Source organism: Rhinopithecus roxellana, chromosome 10 (genome assembly GCF_007565055.1).
Source record: "Rhinopithecus roxellana isolate Shanxi Qingling chromosome 10, ASM756505v1, whole genome shotgun sequence".
NCBI classification, from domain to species: Eukaryota; Metazoa; Chordata; class Mammalia; order Primates; family Cercopithecidae; genus Rhinopithecus; species Rhinopithecus roxellana.
In genome coordinates, this window is record NC_044558.1 from 59,648,272 (window position 1) to 59,669,278 (window position 21,007).

At 43.8% G+C, this 21,007-nt stretch overlaps 1 protein-coding gene across 1 annotated transcript in view; it reads right to left on the reverse strand.

Annotated features, from left to right (window-relative positions):
* The window catches only part of SLC4A8 (solute carrier family 4 member 8), an 84,959-nt gene extending 64,922 nt beyond the window's left edge, over window positions 1–20,037 (reverse strand). The window contains 2 exon segments of the mRNA XM_010374008.2: window positions 3,251–3,332; window positions 19,773–20,037. Coding sequence (XP_010372310.2) covers window positions 3,251–3,332; window positions 19,773–19,820 — 130 coding nt within the window. The 5' untranslated portion in view covers window positions 19,821–20,037.
* Window positions 20,038–21,007: the final 970 nt, after the last annotated feature.

Genomic DNA, 21,007 nt, shown 5'->3' on the forward strand with positions numbered 1-21,007 from the left:
CACATGTCAAGCAGCTGTAAGCCTTTTTAAAAGTTATAAATATGACCAAATGGCTCTTACCCCTGTCAAAAACATATTAGAAGGCCTTAAACTTACTCCAGAGTTCATTAATCTAGTAGTTAATCTGGAATAATGATCTGCCAGAAAAAATGGAAAAAGCCATTCCTCTAACTAAAGCAACTGCCTCTTGTTCCTCTGGGACTGGGAAAGTCCACTGAAGCACATCATGGACTATTGCTCTTCTTGAGTTTATCTTTGGAAAGTGTTCTGATGTTTGCTTTTGACTCTTCCCACATATTAAAAAAAAAAAAAAAAAAAAGCAACATAATGGCTTAATCCAACTTCTCTTACTGATAGAATTAATTTATGCAAAAAGAGCCACACTTACAAAGTTTCTAACAATGTGCACAGACTAAATCTCAGAAATAGTTCTTAGAATGAGGTAAGGATAGCCAGGCATGGTGGGACATGCCTGTAGCCCCAGCTACTTGGGAGGCTGGGGTGGGAGGATCACTTGAGCCCAGGAGGTCAAGGCTGCAGTGGGCCAAGACTGGGTCACTGCACTCCAGCCTGTGTGACAGAGCAAGACTGCCTCAAAAAACAAACAAACAAAAACAAAAAACTCATATTCTTGGACTAGAGGTTGTTGTTTAATATAAATAAATAAAATGGGGTAAGGCAGTGATTTATAGTTTACGTCATGTGGGCAGGAGGTATGAAATAAAGGGGAAGGAAGACGTGGAGATTTTTTTTGCAGCCACAGAACCTTGTATCATGGCATGCATATTGAATCTGAACACAATTCGCTTCTGTGTTCCATCAAAATGGTACTCATTTTATTCTATGCCTTCAAGAGAGAACACTACCCTGAGTACAGCCTCACTGAGTCCTAGGGCTGCCCTTCAGAGTGAGTCTGGGTGGAACCCACAGCACAGCCAACCCTACAGCAAATCCCAACTGTCTCTTCTCTTCTCCAGAGCTGGTCTAAAAGCACATCAGGCCTGAGATCTGGTTCTAGCTTGTCCACCATTTGCATGTAATGCTTTTTTTTAAGTGTTAACATAAATAAGCTTCTAGTTTTCAAAAAAGTCTGTGTACAAAGGACCATCTCCCAGCACACTATGCACTAGTAAGGCTATCATCATAGGAGGCTTTCTTTTTTAGCAAAGTAGAACATGCATAAAGAACAGATGACGTCATCTGGAGAAGCTGCTCCCACTGCCTGATCTCCATGGATGGAACCAGTTATTAAGATTCAAGAGAGCGGCCGGGCGCGGTGGCTCAAGCCTGTAATCCCAGCACTTTGGGAGGCTGAGACGGGCGGATCATGAGGTCAGGAGATTGAGACCATCCTGGCTAACCCGGTGAAACCCTGTCTCTACTAAAAAATACAAAAAAAAAAAAAAACAACTACAGGCAGGCGCCTGTAGTCCCAGCTACTTGGGAGGCTAAGGCAGGAGAATGGTGTGAACCCGGGAGGCGGAGCTTGCAGTGAGCTGAGATCCGGCCACTGCACTCCAGCCTGGGGGATAGAGCGAGACTCCGTCTCAAAAAAAAAAAAAAAAAAGATTCAAGAGAGCTTGTCCAGGTTTCTTATTCTGCTCCCAAGTAGACAAGAGTGTTCATAAATGGTTACCTCCTTGCTAAGGGCAAAGGTCCAGTGGTGCTTGCTATAGGAAAACTAAACTGACAGCAACGTGGCCCCAAGATGCAATGAGACGGTAGAGAGATCCTGGGATCATCAGAACAGAAGAAGAGGCAAGAGCAACATACAAAAATTTTATTTGATGGGGCAAGATATTGAGGTTGGGTGGTTAATGATAGTTACTGTCCTCCCTCCCTTGCAGGCTGTGTGGCAGAATGAAAAGAGCAGGATTCTCTCCCCAGCCTCACTTGCTATTAGGCTGGATGACCTTGAGCAGTTTCCTCATGTGTAAAATAGGGATAATGATACCTACCTGCCTGGGGTGCTATGAAGATGAAAAGGACAACTTGTATAAGGTGCCTAATCTAATGCCTAACATTCAATAAATGTTAGCCTTCCATTCCACACTCTTTCCTTCTCCCACTCCCTCCCAACTGCTGCAACTCACATTTTCTCTTCTTCCATCTGGTCAAAATAACTTGGAAAACTTCACCTTGGTATACCCAAACACCACTGACCTCCACAGAGCCACCTACCATCAGTTCTCATGGTAACAGACCCAAAGGCTGAGTCAGCCTCTACAGCTTCCGTTCTCCCCATCAAAAGGACAAGTTTTCTCTGGAGGTTGTACAACTTTGATGAAAAAACTGTCACGGGAACAGGCAGTACAGAGAGAACATTTCACATGCTGTCTCAGGCATCAGAAAGTTGCTGTTTCATAGCCTTCAACATTGCAGGGGATGCTGCAGAGATTTCACAAAGGCTTTTGAGCCAAATGTGGCTTCTCATTAAAGCTATACTGGACATGAGCCTTCCTCTAATGAAACTGAGCATCAACACTGATAATCAGAAAACCATGGCCAGGTGTGGGTCCAACTCCTAACACTCCTAACACATCAGCTAGTCCCCACGGGAAGAAGGAAAGCAGGACACCACACAACGGTCATGTGGGGAGCCAGGGGTGAGGTGTAGAGAAAGGAAGAGCTGAAATAAGGTAAACTGGACAGAGTGGGTCATCCAAAATGCCTCTTCCTTCCTTTCCACTTCAGCTGGGCTTTTACATAACTTTGATGTTATGAACTCCAGAGTATGTCACAGGTGTGTTCCTGTTTTCCCTCTTGTTAGATGAAAACACCAGGCAGAAATGGGTATAATTAGAATAGAAACAGTAAATATTGGAAATGGGGTAAAAATAGGGTTTTATAGCCAAACTGAGTTTTTAAAACTATTTGTATTTTATTTTCTCTTTAAGTTTTGTATATATTTGTATTTCCAGGCAGTTGTCAAGAATCAACGCACTGAACTGAGTACATCACATTCTCAAAGAACAGGTAATTTGTTAATATTTATATTGGACTGCACAGAGTTCAAAGCACTATCCCTCATGTGGGCAATTAGATCCTAATGATATCCCTATCAGGTAGTACAGGTATTAGTATCCCCACTTATATTTACCAGATGAGGAAATTGAGGCTAAAGGAAATCAAGTGATTTTTCCCCAAGGTCTTACAGCTAGTGAGAAAGAGTCAGGACACACAGCCAGGTCTTCCCACGCCAGGCTGCCCCTCACCAATTTTCCTGATTACACAGCACGGCAGTTCTTACCTTCCAGCTCTTCTTTTTCATAGTGAATGTTGAGAATTGTACTGGTCCCACCCTGATCCACCACAGCTTCTTCATCTGGTCTCTGTTTAAACACAAATAAGTAGTCACAGTAATACACATACCTCATTCAAATATACAAACCTTGTGTATGCCAGATCCTTCTGAGATACTTATGGGGAAAACACAATGATTTACATGCATTTTTACATCTGAACTTCACAATACCTTTTAGATGCAAATATGGCAGCCATTCTCTCTCTCATTTTATAAATGAGCAGACTGAGACTCAGAGAACATTAAGTAATGATGACGCAGGGTCACAAGTGTCATAAAAGGCAGAGCTAGGACTGAGCCTAGGTCTTTAAAAAAAAAAAAAGAGAATGGGTCAACCAGGCTATATTGCAGTGATACAATCATAGCTCACTGCAGCCTTGAACTCCTGGGCTCAAGCAATTCTCCTACTTCGGCCTCCACAGCAGCTGGGATTATTAGGACATGTCATGAGCCCAGGTCTTATGGCTGTAAAACTCATGCCTTTTCCACCCCCGCACTCCATCTATACTTCTGTGTAACATGCTGGCATTTTGCAAGTGCTGTGAAGCAGGTTGTCCCATTTGCTGTAGATTGGTCTCCTTGGCCTCTTTGCAGCATTTGGGCCTGTTTACCACACGCTGTCCTTGAAATTCTCCATCCTGCTCCTCTTACCAGGCCTCCTCTGTTTCATCCTTAGGCCTTTTCTTCCTCTAACAGTAATTTCCAAGAAAGAGCTCTCTATTCTTTGTTTTCCTCACTTGAGACTTACAATTTCAACTGCAATCTGAAACTGTGGTTCAGTAATTGATAAGCCACTAGGATGCCACACCTCAAGAACCATGTGTCTAAAACCCAACTAACTTTCCTTCCAAAACTAACACCCTGTGCTCATTTATTTATTCCTGCCAATGGCACCATCATTTATTAGGCCTACAGGTGAAGTTTCAAAGTTACTTATTCATCCATTCCACATGTTTTGAGTGCCTACCATATGCCTTCAGGTAGCTAGTTCCCTTTTCTTACCAAGTCTTTCTTCCTTTGCAATTTCTCCAAAAAATTAATTTTCTTCTCGAATCCACTCTTCCCTACATGCTCCAACCCTTTAAATCATATTAGGCAATTTTTTTTTTTTTTTAGTGGAACCACACCCACCTTCTTTACTTAGTGCTGCTCTCTCTTCCTGGAACTACCATTCTCTCCCTGTCACTCCCACCATCTGCCACCACCTCTGAGAATGATCAAAAAGATCATCCTCTCTTTGATCTCAGCCTCAACACACTTACGCACCCCCACTTCCAAACTAAGCTAGGTTCCCCATTTATATACCCTCACAGTACACTGCAATTCTCTTAGTAATAAAATGTCTTGGCCGGGTGTGGTGGCTCACACCTGTAATCCCAACACTTTGGGAGGCCAAGGCAGGTGGATCACCTGAGGTCAGGAGTTCAAGACTGGCCTGACTAACATGGTGAAACCCCGTCTCTACTAAAAATAAGAAAATTATCTGGGTGTGGCGGTGCATGCCTATAGTCCCAGCTACTCGGGAGGCTGAGGCTGGAGAATCACTTGAACCGGGGAGGCAGAAGTTGCAGTGAGCTGATATTGCACCATTGTACTCCGGCATGGGCAACAGAGTGAGATTCTGTCTCGAAAAAAAAAAAAAAGTCTCCTCTGTTCCTTGAGGAAGGAACTACATCCATCTTCCTCGCCACTGTATCCTAGCACCCAGCACAGACTTTTCACATAGTAGGTGCTCAATAAATCTTTGTTAAAAGACCGAATACACAATTCTCAAAAGACAAACAAATAGTCAACAAATATATGAAAAAATGCTCAACGTCACTTATCATCAGGGAAATGCAAATCGAAACTACAATGAAGTATCATCTCACTCCAATTAGGATGGCTATTATCAAAAAGACAAAATATAACAAATGCTGGCAAGGATGTGAAGAAGAAACAACCCTTATACACTGTTGGTGGGAATATAAACTAGTACAGCCACTGTGGAGAACAGTGGAGGTTCCTCAAAAAACTACAAATAGAACTACCAGGCCGGGCGCGGTGGCTCAAGCCTGTAATCCCAGCACTTTGGGAGGCCGAGGCGGGTGGATCACGAGGTCAGGAGATCGAGACCCTCCTGGCTAACATGGTGAAACCCCGTCTCTACTAAAAATACAAAAAACTAGCCGGGCGCGGTGGCGGGCGCCTGTAGTCCCAGCTACTCGGAGGCTGAGGCGGGAGAATGGTGGGAACCCGGGAGGCGGAGCTTGCAGTGAGCCGAGATCGCACCACTGCACTCCAGCCTGGGCGACACAGCGAGACTCCGTCTCAAAAAAAAAAAAAAAAAAAAAAAAGAACTACCATATAATCCAGTAATCTCACTATTGGGCATTTATCCAAAGGAAAGGAAATCACTACATTAAAGAGACATCTGCATCCCCATGTTTATCGCAGCACTATTCATAATAGCCAAGATATGAAATCATCGTAGGTGTCCAACAACAGATTAATGGATAAAGAAAATGTGGCATGGCCGGGCGCAGTGGCTCAAGCCTGTAATCCCAGCACTTTGGGAGGCCGAGGCAGGCGGATCACGAGGTCAGGAGATCGAGACCATCCTGGCTAACACAGTGAAACCCCATCTCTACTAAAAAAATACCAAAAAAACTAGCCAGGCGAGGTGGCAGGTGCCTGTAGTCCCAGCTACTCGGGAGGCTGAGGCAGGAGAATGGCGTGAACCCAGGAGGCGGAGCTTGCAGTGAGCCGAGATCCGGCCACCGCACTCCAGCCTGGGCAACAGAGCAAGACTCCGTCTCAAAAAAAAAAAAAAAAAGAAAGAAAATGTGGCATATATACACAATGGAATACTATTCAGCCATAAAAAGGATAAAATCCTGTCATTTGTGGCAATATGGATGGAACTGAAGGACATTATGTTAAGTGAAGTAAGCCAGGAACAGAAAGTTAAACACTGCATGTTCTTACTCATATGTGGAAGCTAAAAAAAATTGATCTCATAGAAATAAGAAGTATAACAGAGAATATTAGAGACTGGGAAGGCAAGGGGGAAGAGGGTAGGGAAAGATTTGCTAAAGGATAAAAAATTACAACTGTATAGGAAGAATAAGTTCTAGTGTTCTATACTACAGTAGGATGACTATAATATAGAGTTTCAAACAGCTAGAAGGAAGATATTGAGTAACCTCAACACAAAGAAATAATGTTTTAAATGATAGATATGCTAATTACTCTGATCTGATCACTATACATTAAATGTATTGAAACATCACTATGCACCCCAATGAATATGTACAATATTACTTAAATATTACTTGTCCGTTTCAAAATAAAATTTAAACGTTTTAAAAGAATGAATATAATGGCACCTATCCTATCAATACCCTGAATCACAAGACCCTGAATTATTTAAAAAAAAACTCTTAGTTGATTTCCCTGGCAATCTATTTCCCTTCTCAAACCTGCAACTCCAGCCAAGCTGACTGATCCCGAGAACACTGTGCACATTCCCACCTTCATGCCTTTGCTCATATTGTCAGGTCATCTAGTCATCTAACATGCCACTTCCCCAAACTCTCCAGCACATTAAATCCCCACCTCTCCTGTATTAGTCCGTTTACGTTGCTTTAACGGAATACCTGAGACTGGGTAATTTATTAAGAAAATAGGTTTATCTTGGCTCACAGTTCTGCAGGCTGTACAGGAAGTGTGGTGCTAGCATCTGCTTCTGGTGAGAGAGTCAGGAAGTTCACAATCATGGCAGAAGGCAAAAGGGAAGCTGGCGTATAACATGGAAAGACGGGGGCAAGAGAGAGGGGAGGGCCCAGACTTTTAAACAACCAGATCTTGTGTGAACTCAGAGCAAGGACTCACTCATTACTGCTGAGGATGGCACCAAGACATTCATGAGGCATCTGACCCCATGACTCAAACATCTCCCACCAGACCCCATCTGCAACATTGGGGGATTACATTTCAACATATTGGGTGGGGACAAATAGCCAAACAATATCACCTTCCTTCTAGATCCCCCTCAAGTTTCCAGCTTACTGTTCCAAAGTTACTATTTTGTAGTTATCATCTATGCTCCCAAATAAGACAACTCTGAACATAAGGCAATCCATTTTCCCAATGGGAAGATTCAAATACAGTTTTTGAGGCCAACTGGAATAAACAAATTTTTAGGGAAGTAAATAAAATAGTCTAATATCTACTCAGGATATTTTATTTATTAAATTAGCTTTATAGACACTTAAAATTATATATTATTACTACCATGGAAAAAATCTCCAAGATATAACGTTAAGTTTAAAAAGCAAGATGGAGAAAACTGTATGATTTGCTACCTTTTATCTAAGAAAAGGTGTTGGAACATAAGTGTTTGCTTACATTTTAAAACAAATAGGCCGACCGCGGTGGCTCATGCCTATAATCTCAGCACTTTGGGAGCCGAAGGCAGGTGGATCACTTGAGGTCAGGAGTTCAAGACCAGTCTTGCCAACATGGTGAAACCCCATCTCTACTAAAAATACAAAAATTAGCCAGGTATGGTGGTGCACGCCTATAATCCCAGCTACTTGGGAGGCTAAGGCAGGAGAATCGCTTGAACCTAGGAGGCAGAGGTTGCAGTGAGCCAAGATTACGCCACTGCACTCCAGCCTGGATGACAGCACGAGACTCCATCTCAAATAAATAAATAACAAATAAAAGAAGAAAAAGTCACAAAAGATTTTTTTAAATAGTTACCTAGAGAGGAAGGAGAGAATAAGATGCAAGAGACAAAGATAGAAGCTAGACTTTTTTGAATATACCTTATTTTGTAAATAATTTACATAATGTAAAATTAAAAATTTTAAAGTAATTCCCCAAAATCAAAAACAAAATGAAAACAAAGGTCAACTTGATGGTATAAATTCCAAGAGAAATTAATCTAAGTAACATTAAAACATAATAAACTGACTGAACATCCTTAGTGGTATATACTCGAAGGACAAAGAAGAATTTTAAAAGATCTGAAACTGCTTTTTGGTTATCCTATTTTTGGTTGTAGTGCTGGTGTTGGTATTCTGAGGCTTGTTGTGTGTTGTGAGATAAAACAAACAAGTGGCTATGTGAACTTATTCTGTCACTCCCAATGCGGCTAAGGACTGGGATTCTTGGCAAGGGAGAAAGGAGATACAGTTTTAAGACAAAGGTAAATAAGAGCCATGCAGTCCTAAATTTGAATTGGAAGTATCAACAATAATATATAATGTGTTTTTATTTTTAATGTTTTTAAATTTACAAATTTATATTTTCTAGCTCTGCCCACTCAAAGGCTTAGAAAAAAATGATCAATCAGTAGCAATGAGTACAATTAGTATCTACATTAGAGTCTCTTAAAACACCATTTTGTAATAAAAGGAATCAGAGCTCCTTGGAGAAATGGTTGGTCATAGGTCCCAGCCAGGAAATGTACAAGGTAAATCTAAAACATCTTATTATGTTAGATACTAAGGAAGCACTCAAAGACAACTAGGGTTGTGTCCTAAGGACTCAGGAGCCAATTTAAAGGGGTCTCTTGCCAAAAAATAGGACAATTTGAGCATCAATAGGGTAATGCCTACAACAGATTGACCATGTCAATATGTTAAGATTGATGAGTTCACTTCACAAGGTCACTTTTATTTTATTTGTTTATTTATTTATTTATTTTTAAAATAGAGAGGTGGCAGAGTTGAGGGGTCTCACTATGTTGCCCAGGCTGGTCTCAAACTCCTAAGCTCAAGTGATCTTCCTTCCTTGCCTCCCAAAGTGCTAGGATTACAGGTGTGAGCCACCACACCTGGCCTCACACGGTCACTTTTAAAATTAACTAATTGGTCACATTTGGAGGATAACACTAATGAACCAACTCATTACTTTGAAAACTGGCAAATAATTTATCTGGTGTTTCCTAGATAAACTGTACCATAGAGTGGTACCACAGAGTAGATGAGAAAAGCTTCTCATTATGGAAGAGAATAAATGAAAAGGGAATGATGGAACAAAAGCATTTTGCAATCCCTAATGGATTGCACTGATTTTCAACAGCCACTAACATCACAAAGAAGAGACAATCAGACATTGTATGCCTCCTAATGGGAGACCGTATCACCACCCATGAGGTAATCTTACCAAGTAAATTGTCCCTGAATCTGATCAAGCCTCTAAATCCAAATACCAGTTTACTGAAAGTACAATAAAACACAGTTCCTTGAAAAACAACACCATGGGAATACAATCAGCAAAATCCAGACTGTGTCCCCTCAAAAGTTCTAGAAGGATGGGTACTGTGTCTTATATTCATCAATATCTACCCAGCACCCAGTACAAAATGTCCAGCACATGGTAAGTATCCCATACATTTCAATGAATGTTTATTAGTTTTATAAACTCTTTCATAATTGATCAGATGTTTTCTCATAAACCTATATATAAAAATAATTATATATGAATAATTATTCATGTTGGCTCCCCTACTGGTTTTTAATATCCAGAGGATAGGAATCAATTAATTATAATACTTGGTACTGTCTTCAGACACCTGACATAGCAGAGAACACAGTGGGAATCCAGAGGAACAGAGGGAGGGAGGGTACGAGAGATGATAGATTTCTTTAAAATTGTAACTGCAAAATATAAAGAGCAAGGTCAATCATCTGAAAAATTCAGATTGAAAAACTTTCTTGCTGTTTGTTAGTTTCCTTAATTTAGATTGGTTAACCACAGCCTAAATTCACTGAATAATTGTTCATCCATTTTCTTTGTCTTGCCAAAGAAAACAGAGCCACTGTCAATAACCATTAGCGAAAGCATTTGAAAGGTCAGGCTTGAATGTGAATGTGTGGACTTTGTTTGAATTCTGGTTCAAATAAAGCAAGTATTTTTTTAAAAAAAAACTGCCAGGTACTCACATAAATGTAAACAACTAAATGAAAATTTGATTATATTAGAAAACTATTTTTTCAGTATAATAATAATCTTGTGTGTTATGGCAGTTATGTCATTGTTTTTTAAAAGTCTTTAATCTTTAGGGCTACACACTGAAATTTTTACTCATGAAATAATATGTCTGAGATTTGGAGAATAGATGAACATAGATGAAACAAGATTGTGTGGCCAGGCTCTGCGACTGATGCCTATAACCCCAGAGCTTTGGAAGCTGAGGTGGGAGGATCGCTTGAGGCTAGGAGTTCAAGACCAGCCTGGGCAACATAGTGAAACCTCGTCCCTACAACAAATTCAAAAATTAGCTGGGTGTGGTGATATGGGCCTGTAGTCCCAGCTACTCTGGAGGCTTAGGTGGAAGAATTGCTTGAGCCCAGGAGTTGGAGGCTCTAATGAGTTGTGTTTGCATCACCGAACTCCAGCATGGCTAACAGAGCAAGACCCTGTCTCAAAAAAAAACAAAAAAAAAAAACAAAAAAACAGATGGTGTGTTCATTGTTGAAGCCAAGTCATGGGTACATGATGATTCACTATGCAAAAATCTCTCTACTTTGCTATATGCTTGAAATGTTCCATAAATTTCAGGCACATACAAAGTTTGTTTGAAATCATTAAAAATGAAAAGAAAGGAACATCAGGTCTCTTTGGTCTGTGCTTGCTGCAGATTCCTCACAAATTAGCTATTATTTCCTCTGATACTATCATTTATTTATGGCAAAAAAGATCTCTCAATTGTGGTCCATGGATTTCTAGGGTGCTTGTAAATGGGCTTCAGAGGATCTGTGGGAATATGTGTGAATGTGCACTTTTCCTAGGAGAGGGTCCATAACTTTCATCAGATTCTCAAAGGGGCTTGTGACTCAGAAAAGATTAGAATCATGAGAAACACATTATATAAGCTTAGGAGAAAAGGGAAAGGAAAGGAGAGGTGAGAGGAGGGGAGGACAGGGGAGGAGAGGGGAGGGGAGGGGAGGGAAGGGGGATGGAAAAAACCCTATTTCTGAGTATCCTCTTTTCTGAACTTCCTCTTAGTTCACTGATAATGACCCACTACGTAAATGTGAATTGACTTGAGTGCCTACCTCAAGGACTAGATAGACAAAAAGAACTAAGAAGGTTAAATACACATTAAAATGCTGAAATTGCAAAGCAAGCCTTGAGAGAGAAAGCATTGTTATGAGCCTTGAAAAATGAATGAATTATAACTGAGTAGCAGACCAGATTCTCACTTACAGTAAATGGAAATTAAAAGGCACCGGCAGAGCTGAGTCTTACACAATGGCCCCAGCTCCTGGAAGCAGCCACAGAGGTTACAGGGGACAGGGAAGGTGGGAAGCAGATCCCACCTCAAGCTCTCTCTCTAACACACTTTCCCTGAGGCTCCTCTCTGGACCTGCGTGGTGGTGGACCTGCCCAAATGAATCCCACCTCCTTTCCTGCAGTAGGTCTCAGACTTTTTACCTCAAAGAACCCTTTCATCTTTTTCAGTGTTTTCAGACAGTATATACAATACCATTCTACTTCACTCCCACTGCTAACCCTGCCAAGAGCCCCCCCAAAAAAGTCAAGTGTTTATTGAGTTCTAATACATTCAACCACTTAAAAATCAACAAATATAGAGATGATTTCCAGGGTTTGTTTGTTTGTTTTGAGACAGAGTCTCGCTCTGTCACCAGGCTGGAGAGTGCAGAGGTGCCATCTCAGCTCACTGCAACCTCCGTCTCTCCCGGGTTCAAGTAATTGTCCTGCTTCAGCCTTACGACCAGCAAAAGTGCTGGTATTACAGGTGTGAGCCACCATGCCCAGCCATTTCCAGGGTTTCTAATCAGCAAACCAAGGTAATACACTTATATACCTCACATTGTGTTTTACATATATTGCCTCATTTAATCCTCAAAACAGTTCTAAATCAAGGCTAAGATCTCACAAAAGCTAAGTGGGATAAGAACTCTAATCAAGTCTGTGTTCCTTACTAACATTAGTAAGTCAGTACGCTAAGATTGCCAAAAGCAAAGAACCTGGCCATTTAGTCAGAGGGACCAATCAGGGATTAATGCCCACAGTTAAGAATAGCTTAAGATCCACATTATTACTTTCTTAAATCGTTAGCGCTCCAGAATCCTGCACCCCAAACTGCCCTTTACTGACCAGACCTCCAATAGTTCTTCATCTCCTTATTCACTTCCATCTTCCTCTTTATCCAGCAGAGCCTCAGAATGCTGGCCCTTTGGAGAGCCCATCACCAAATCTGACCCATGGGTCCCCAACTCTCCAATGCCCTCAAATACTTTCTCACTGAATGAAAACACCCTATAGAAAAATAAATCCACGAGGACTCATGCAGCTGTTCCAGACTTCCTCTTCTCAGTGGCCACGAGCTCCTGAATACCCATGAGCTTCCCACTCTAACTGTTCAGCAGCCTGCCAGGGGCTTAAAATTCCAAAACAGCTCTGGTTTCTCAGTGATTCTTTTGCTGAACCCCACTTGGAGTCACTCCTGTTCAGTATAGATTACTAGGTAGTACACTGTGATAGAGAGATTAATAGTCCTCTAAAGAGATGCACATCCTAATCCCTAGAGTTTGTGAATATGTTGCCTTATAATGGCAAAGAGGAATTAAGGTTGCAGACGGTGGTAAGGTTGCTAATCAGCTGTCTTACAATAAGGAGATCTTCCTAAATTATGAAAACCATTATGTAATCTCAATGTAATAATAAGGATCCTTAATGTGAAAGAGAGAGACGGAAGACTAGAGTCAGAGAAAAATCTGATGACAAAAACAGGTTCTGAGAGATGCTATGTTTCTGGCTTTGGAGATGGAGGAAGGGAACTATGAGCCAAGGAATGCAGGCAGTCTCTAGAAGATGGCAAAGGCGAGGAAACATATTCTCTCCTAGAACTTCCAGAAAGAAACAGTTCCACCAACACTTTGATTTTAGTCCAGTGAGACCTGTATCAGATTCCTGAACTATAGAACTGTTAGATGATAAATTTGTGTTTTTTAAGCCACCAAATATGTGGTAATTTGTTATGGCAGAAATTGAAAACCAATACATATATTATGACTTCCTGACTACCAAGACCAGGATCAGTAAACTTGTTACTACCTATGGGAAACAACCAACCTCTCCATTATCTAAGATCTGTTGCTGTTACCTGGCAGCAGATTTAGAATAGACACGATTGCTTTTCTGTGTCCTGATTACTACCATGACCCTGTCTACCCTTGCCAAGGCAAACCATGAGCTAAGACAATTACCTACAGATTTTGAAGGAAGTAAATTTGCAGTCTGAATTGTCCCCAGTTCTCTGCTCAAGTCTCTGCTTGGCAAGTCTGCCCACATCTCTCCTACTGAAGCTCCCCAGCAGATCTGGGAAAACCAGATAAAAAGAATGCCCACAGGTTCCCCAATTCTCACATATGGAAAGAATACCTAGTATGTGTGAGGAGAGGGTGGAGGGGTATGTGCAATGTAGTGAGAAGAGAAACTGCTATCTACAGTTGATATTTTTATTCAATAATATGAGCAAATATTTACTGATTCCTTACCATAAACTGACTATAACCCTCAGAAAAGTTGACCCACTCCCTCAGCAAATATTTGCTGAGCTCCAACATGTGCCACAGTCACTGGGCACTAGAATCCAGGTCTCCTTCAGAACTCTTGTCTTAGAGCTTTTTCAGGTTCATCATAAGACATGGGGTGTGACTCTACTCCCATCAGCCATGTTTCTCAATTATCACCCACTTACCAGGGGTTATTATTCTGAAGATTTCCGCAAAATTTTCCATTCTGAGCGGACCTGATCCACATAAATTGCCCAAATTCGCATGCTTCTCCATCTACCACTTTCACCCTCCCTGAACTTTCCTTCAGTCCCCAGCACCACTTGGCTCAAATGCTGAGGGTTCCAACCTCACCAGTTTTCTCTTTCAACACCTCCTTCTGCTTGTTCTGAAAGTGCTTATCAGGAGAACTGTGAAGCTACCAGGTGTCCCCAGTTCCAGTCCAAAGTAGGGGCTTTCCTTAAAGCTTTCTGACTTCCTTCCTCTATTACTACCCCCTATTAAAAGCTCATTGACTCTTAAAATTTCAATAACCGGCTGGGCGTGGTGGTGATGCCTATAATCCCAGCACTTCAGGAGGCCAAGGGGCGAGGTTCATTTGAGAACAGGGATTTTGAGACCAGCCTGGACAATACAGTGAGACTCTGTCTCTATGAAAATTGAAATTAAAAAAAAAAAAGCTGGGCATAGTGGTTCATGTCTGTAGTTCCAACTACTAGAGAGCCTGAGGTAGAAGGATCACTTGAGCCCAGGAGGTCAAGGCTGCAGTGAGCTGAGATCATGCCACTGCACTCCAGCCTGGGCAACAGAGTGAGACCCTGTCTCAAAAACAAATAAAAATTTCATAACCATGTTCAGAGATCTCATCGAAATGACGACTAATGTAGGTCTTCATTAACTCATCCTGAATTACACCAATGACCTCCTAGCTGGCCTCCCTTGTTGCAGTCTCTTCCCATCCTGTCTTCCCAAACACTTAGTAAGTGCTTATTCAGGGCCAGGTACTGATACAGGCACCAAAGACACAACCACAGTAATGTACAGTGACTAAAGGCACGTCCTTTGGAGAGACGCAGTCCTGGGTCTGGCAGGGCCACAAGCAACTCCGGCACTTAGAATTACTTAACCTCTCTATGCCAGGCCGGGTGGCTCATGCCTGTAATCCCAGCACTTTGGGAGGCCAAGGCAGGTGGATCACCTGAGGTCAGGAGTTTGAGACCAGCCAGGCCAACATGGTGAGACCCCATCTCTACTAAAAATACAAAAAATTAGCCAGGGGTGGTGGCAGGCACCTGTAATCCCAGCTACTCGGGAGGCTGAGGCAGGAGAATCGCTTGAACCTGGGAAGTGGAGGGTGCAGTGAACTGAGATTGTGCCACTGCACTCCAGCCTGGGCAACAAGAGTGAAACTCCATCTCAAAAAAAAAAAAAAAAAATTAAAAAAAAGAATTACTTAACCTCTCTATTATCTTTGCTTTCTCATTTGGAAAAGATAATAAAGTTGCATAATTCTCAGGGTTAAAGAGAGCATTAAGTGAGATAATGCATGGAAAACACTTAGCATAGTGCCTGGCACAAGGCAAGCACTCAATAAAAGTTAACAGTGACAGTAAATGGAGCTGTCAGGTGAGCAGCAGAGATGAATATGTATATTCCACAAGTAAGGGTTCATGGAAGATAGCACTTGGTAGTTGTTGTGAGCAGAGGGAGTGAGTGACGAATATAATATAATGATATGGAGCCAGACCTTGAAGGTTAAAATGGAATATTCTAGGCGGAGAAGAGGGGAAAGATTTTCCAGCTTCAATGCCTGAGCAAAGACACAACACAGAGGGAAGAGACGCTGTGTAATGAAGTAATGGCCATCTGTCACTCTGTGCCAATCCTGACTAGACCTTGAGCTCCTTAAGGGGAGGCATCTGGCTCTGGATACTGGAGAGCTGCTCATTCACATATGCAATTGAGCACCAATTTTATACCAGGCACTGTGCTAGGTGACAAGATTTTCTGCTTGTCCCCTGCCCTCAAGAAGCTTCTAACTGATACCATAATAAACAAGAAACCAAAAGAAGAACAGTTCAGTTGTTATAACAAGTCATATGTTATAAGAAAATAAAGCCGGGCGCGGTGGCTCAAGCCTGTAATCCCAGCACTTTGGGAGGCCGAGACGGGCGGATCACGAGGTCAGGAGATCGAGACCATCCTGGCTAACACGGTGAAACCCCGTCTCTACTAAAAAAAATACAGAAAACTAGCCGGGCGAGGTGGCGGGCGCCTGTAGTCCCAGCTACTCGGGAGGCTGAGGCAGGAGAATGGCGTAAACCCGGGAGGCGGAGCTTGCAGTGAGCTGAGATCCGGCCACTGCACTCCAGCCTGGGGGACAGAGCAAGACTCCATCTCAAAAAAAAAAAAAAAAAAGAAAAAAAAACAGGATCATCTTAAAGAGAGTGACTGGGATGAAGGTTCAGAGAAAGCCACTCTGAGGAAGTGACATTCCAGTTGAATCATGAGAGGACCTGGGTAAAACAGCATCCTGGGCAGAGGGAATGACAGGAACAAAGGTCCGGAAGTATGCAAGACTCACTGTATTGAAGAAACAGAAAGCCAGAGGAGGTGCAAGAAAGAGAGTGGAGGAGAGGCAGTCCTGGGAGGGTGGACAAGAGCCTGATTGTATTCAGGCTTGGTAGGCCATGATAAAGAGTTTGGATTTTATTCTAAAATGCACCAGGAAGCCACTGAAGGGTTTCAAGATAAGACGTGACATGATCTGATTTGTGTTTTTAAAAGCTCCCTGCGGCTGCCATGAGGAGAGTAGTCTTATAGAAGGGCAAGAAAGAAAGCAGAGGGAACTGTTAGAAGGCTAGGGCAGTAGCTCACATCTTCGAAAACAGCGCAGCCTTATGATATTTAGAGGTGATGTCTGGAACCTCTCTATTCACATCAAGTTACACAATCTGCTCACTTTACAAGGCCCATCTCCACACAGCCTGATTGGCACACAGAAGGTTTAACTGGTCATTGCCAATCAGTTGACAATGTCTCTCCCCCGAGTCATCCCCATCTCCCTTCCTCCTTCTACCCTCATTCTCTTTTCCTCCCTATCTCTCAAGTTCCCATTTGTCTATATTACGTGACTCCAGCCTTCACGAGGTCCTACTGTTCCCATTGTATTCCTTTTCTTCTCCTCACCCTACCACCCATGAAAGTTTCACAAACTAGATATAAAGGAGATATTTTCTATCCTACTCCAGATCTATCCTACTCACAGAACACTAACAGAAACCTAAGGATCATGATGCCCTCAATAATACAACCTGTTAACATTCTGCATGTTAAGGACACTGTATCCTCACATCCCTTCCAACCTATTCTCCCCACTGCAGCCAAAGAAATCTTTCAATAGGAAAATCTGGGCGGGGCGCGGTGGCTCACGCCTGTAATCCCAGCACTTTGGGAGGCCGAGGCGGGCAGATTACGAAGTCAGGGATCGAGACCATCCTGGCTAACACGGTGAAACCCTGTCTCTACTAAAAATACGAAAAATTAGCTGGGCGTGGTGGTGGGCACCTGTAGTCCCTACTACTCAGGAGGCTAAGGCAGGAGAATAGCGTGAACCTGGGAGGCGGAGCTTGCAGTGAGTGGAGATCACGCCACTGCACTCCAGCCTGGGTGACAGAGCAAGACTGTCTCAAAAAAAAAAAAAAAAGAAAGAAAGAAAAAAAAAAAAAGAAAATCTGGCCGGGCGCGGTGGCTCAAGCCTGTAATCCCAGCACTTTGGGAGGCCGAGACGGGCGGATCACGAGGTCAGGAGATCGAGACCATCCTGGCTAACACGGTGAAACCCCGTCTCTACTCAAAATACAAAAAACTAGCCGGGCGAGGTGGCGGGCGCCTGTAGTCCCAGCTACTCGAGAGGCCGAGGCAGGAGAATGGCGTAAACCCGGGAGACGGAGCTTGCAGTGAGCTGAGATCCGGCCACTGCACTCCAGCCTGGGCGACAGAGCAAGACTCCGTCTCAAAAAAAAAAAAAAAAAAAAAAAAAAAAAAAAAGAAAATCTGTTCATGATCTCATTTGCTGTCTCCTGCCCTCTCTCTCTCTCCTGGTTAGGAGAGACCCCCTCTCTTCCCTTTCCCCTCTACTTAAACCTCTTCAGTGGCTTCCCCTTGTTCCTCAGACAAATGTCAACTTCCTCAGCATGGGTTCCAAATGGCCCTGTGTGTTATTACCCCAGAACACACCTCACATACCATTCCCCTCATTGCTCCTTGTTGCTCTACCACACTGGCCTTATCTCAGGTCTCTAGCCAGGTGTGTCCCCCTCTGCCACAGGTCTTTTGTGTAGCTGTTCTCTTTGCCTCTCAGGCCCTGTGATCCCCCTCTTCCCTCAGTTAACATTTATTCATCCTTTAGCTCTTTGCCCAGATTTTCTTCCTTAGGAAATCTCTGAGACCATGGCTGGAACCACTGTTATACACGCTTATGGTACTGTCTATCTTTCTTCAAAGCATTTATCACAGTTTATAACATTTATTTGTGTGATATTTGATTAAAAATAGTACTTCTCCCCTCCCCCACTAGATGATACACTCCAGGAGGGCAAGAACATTGCCTATTTTTTCTTACCATTGTATCCCAAAGATTGAATACATTTAATAGGCTTTAAGGGGGTTAGATATGGATTTTCCAAAATCTTAGATATTCTTTTCTGACAGAGCAAGGAAAGAAGAATGTATCTTCTATTAATAGTAGCAAACTATTAACCAGGAAGAAGAGGAGAGAGTCAGTGTCTGATACTCATTCTCTTGCAAACTCAGGATATTTCCCCTGCCTCCTCTGGAAAAACATCCCTGAGGTCAACATGGCACTTGTTTCCAAGATGTGTCATCCTTCCTGAGATGGCCCATTACCGTCTTCAGAGCCTTTCACTTCAGACTTGCCTCCTCTTCCAGCCCTCTTTCCAAAGCAGAAACCAAACCATCTGATTGCACAGGAAACGGGGAGTGAGAATTCAATGGGCTGCCACTCATTCACTGAGTGTCACACAATAAACATTACTCCACAAAGCCCTTTCACAAACAGCACTTCGTCTCATCCTCAAAACAACCCTGTGAAGCAAGCAAAGCAGACATAACTATTCCCATTTTAATAGTTGGAGAAACTGAGGTTCAAAGAGGCAAGTGACTTACTCAAGGTCACAAAGTCTGTGTGAAGCAGAGGTAGGACTTCAACCTACAGACTCTAACACTTAGTCCAATGCTTTTCCTTATGTTAGCCGCCCCAACAGTTCTAATACCAGTTACTTAACCTTGGTTTTCTCATTCCCTTAAATAAGCACCTGTTCCTGACCCCTCCACACATCCTCAGCCCAGTTTGCAGTCCCTACCCAGAAGTTTTCAGGTGTCTGCGCAATGGGGCAAAGGGAGTCACAAACAGGGTCACCCTATCGGGGATTACTCCCAGTCTCCACAGTCTTTTCTGGCTTTTCCTCTGAACCACTGGGGAACCAAAAACCCCCAGAAATGAAAACACAAAGAGAAGACGTGCCCCACCAGAGCAAGGTCCCTGGCTACCCTTTCTGCCCACGTTAGGGCAGGACAACGCGAGGCCAGACGCCGGCCCCTTCCAACGGACAGACGCGAGGAGAACAAGAGGTCGCAGCCCGCCGGCTGTCAGGGCTCCTGGGCGGGCGGCGCAAAGCATGCGGCAGAGATGGGCCAGCTCCCAGGTTCGGCCCAAGGTCACTCTCTTGCAGCTCCGGCCCGGTCCCCAACCGCCCGGAGCGCCCCCTGGTGTCCCGGGCTGGCCTCCCCTCGCCCTCAGGGAGCGGCCTGGGAAGCCCGGGCTCGGGGGCAGAAGGAAGGAGGGTGGGTAGAGGATGAGGAGGCTGCGCCCCGGGGAGGAGCGGGAGGCGCGGGAGGCGGGGCCCTACCTGATAGCTGAGGACGCCGTCCGGCTCGTTACTCCCGGCGGCTGGCATGGCGGAGCCGAACTAGGTCTCACCGGAGGGCTCCAGGCCGAGCGTCAGCAGCCCGCGCCCTCTCGCCGGGTCTGAGCAGATCACTCGAACGGCGACCCCTACCCCGGAGCCAACGGTCAACCATCAACCGCCGCCGCCTCCATAGCCACCGGCCCGCGAGGCATCCGCCGCAACCAATCAGCGAGCGGCCTGCGCAGCCAATCAGGGCGCGGAGCACGAGAGGACGCTGTCCGGCGGTACCCTGGGCTACCGGGGGGAGGGGGAGGAGCCGGGGAACCAACCGCTCCAGGGCCCGGTTGCCTTGGAAACCGCCTCCCTCCCTTCAGAGGCCTCTGGGCGTGAAGGTCCTTCCAACTGCTTGCTAGAAAATCTCTGCTTCTATTTGCAGCTGCACCTGACCCTTGAAAACTGCGAAAAGTGTCGATTTTGCCTATTCTGATTTCATTCCTTGGGAGATGATGTTTAAATTCCTGGGAAACATCCTTCGCGATTACAGGAGGAAGTAATTGCGGATGAGGGGAGAGGGCCTTCTACAATTAATTGTTTCTCCTTGAGCTAATGGCCAGATTAAAGAGCATTAAAGTGAAGAAGGCAGGCAGTGTCAGGCCCCCTCACAGACTCACTATGACTTAGGTCTTCCTCTTGAGTCTCAAGTCAGAAGCAAAAAACACAGGGTTGAGCTGAGAATGACTGTTGAAGCAATTCCACAAAAAGGCTTCCAACTTTTCCAGGAAATGATCTAAGGCAAATTATTATTTAACAACAGAACTACTGACCTAACACAACGTTAGAATATAATGAATAATGCATTCAATTTGATTTGGATTTATTAGAAAAGAGAGGCTGGCTAAACTCAAAGCAACCCTCTCGCCTCAAGAAAAAGAAAGGTACCTTTTGGGGTTTTGGGGGGTTTTTTGTTTGTTTGTTTTTTTGAGACAAAGTTTCACTCTTGTTGACCAGGCTGGTGGTGTGCAATGGTGTGTTCTTGGCTCACTGCAACTTCCGTCTCTCCAGTTCAAGCAATTCTTCTGCCTCAGCCGCCTGAGTAACTGGGATTACAGGTGCCCGCCACCACGCCTGGGTGATTTTTTTGTATTTTTAGTAGAGATGGGGTTTCACCATGCTGGCCAGGCTGGTCTGGAACTCCTGACCTCAGGTGATCCACCCGCCTCAGCCTCCCAAAGTGC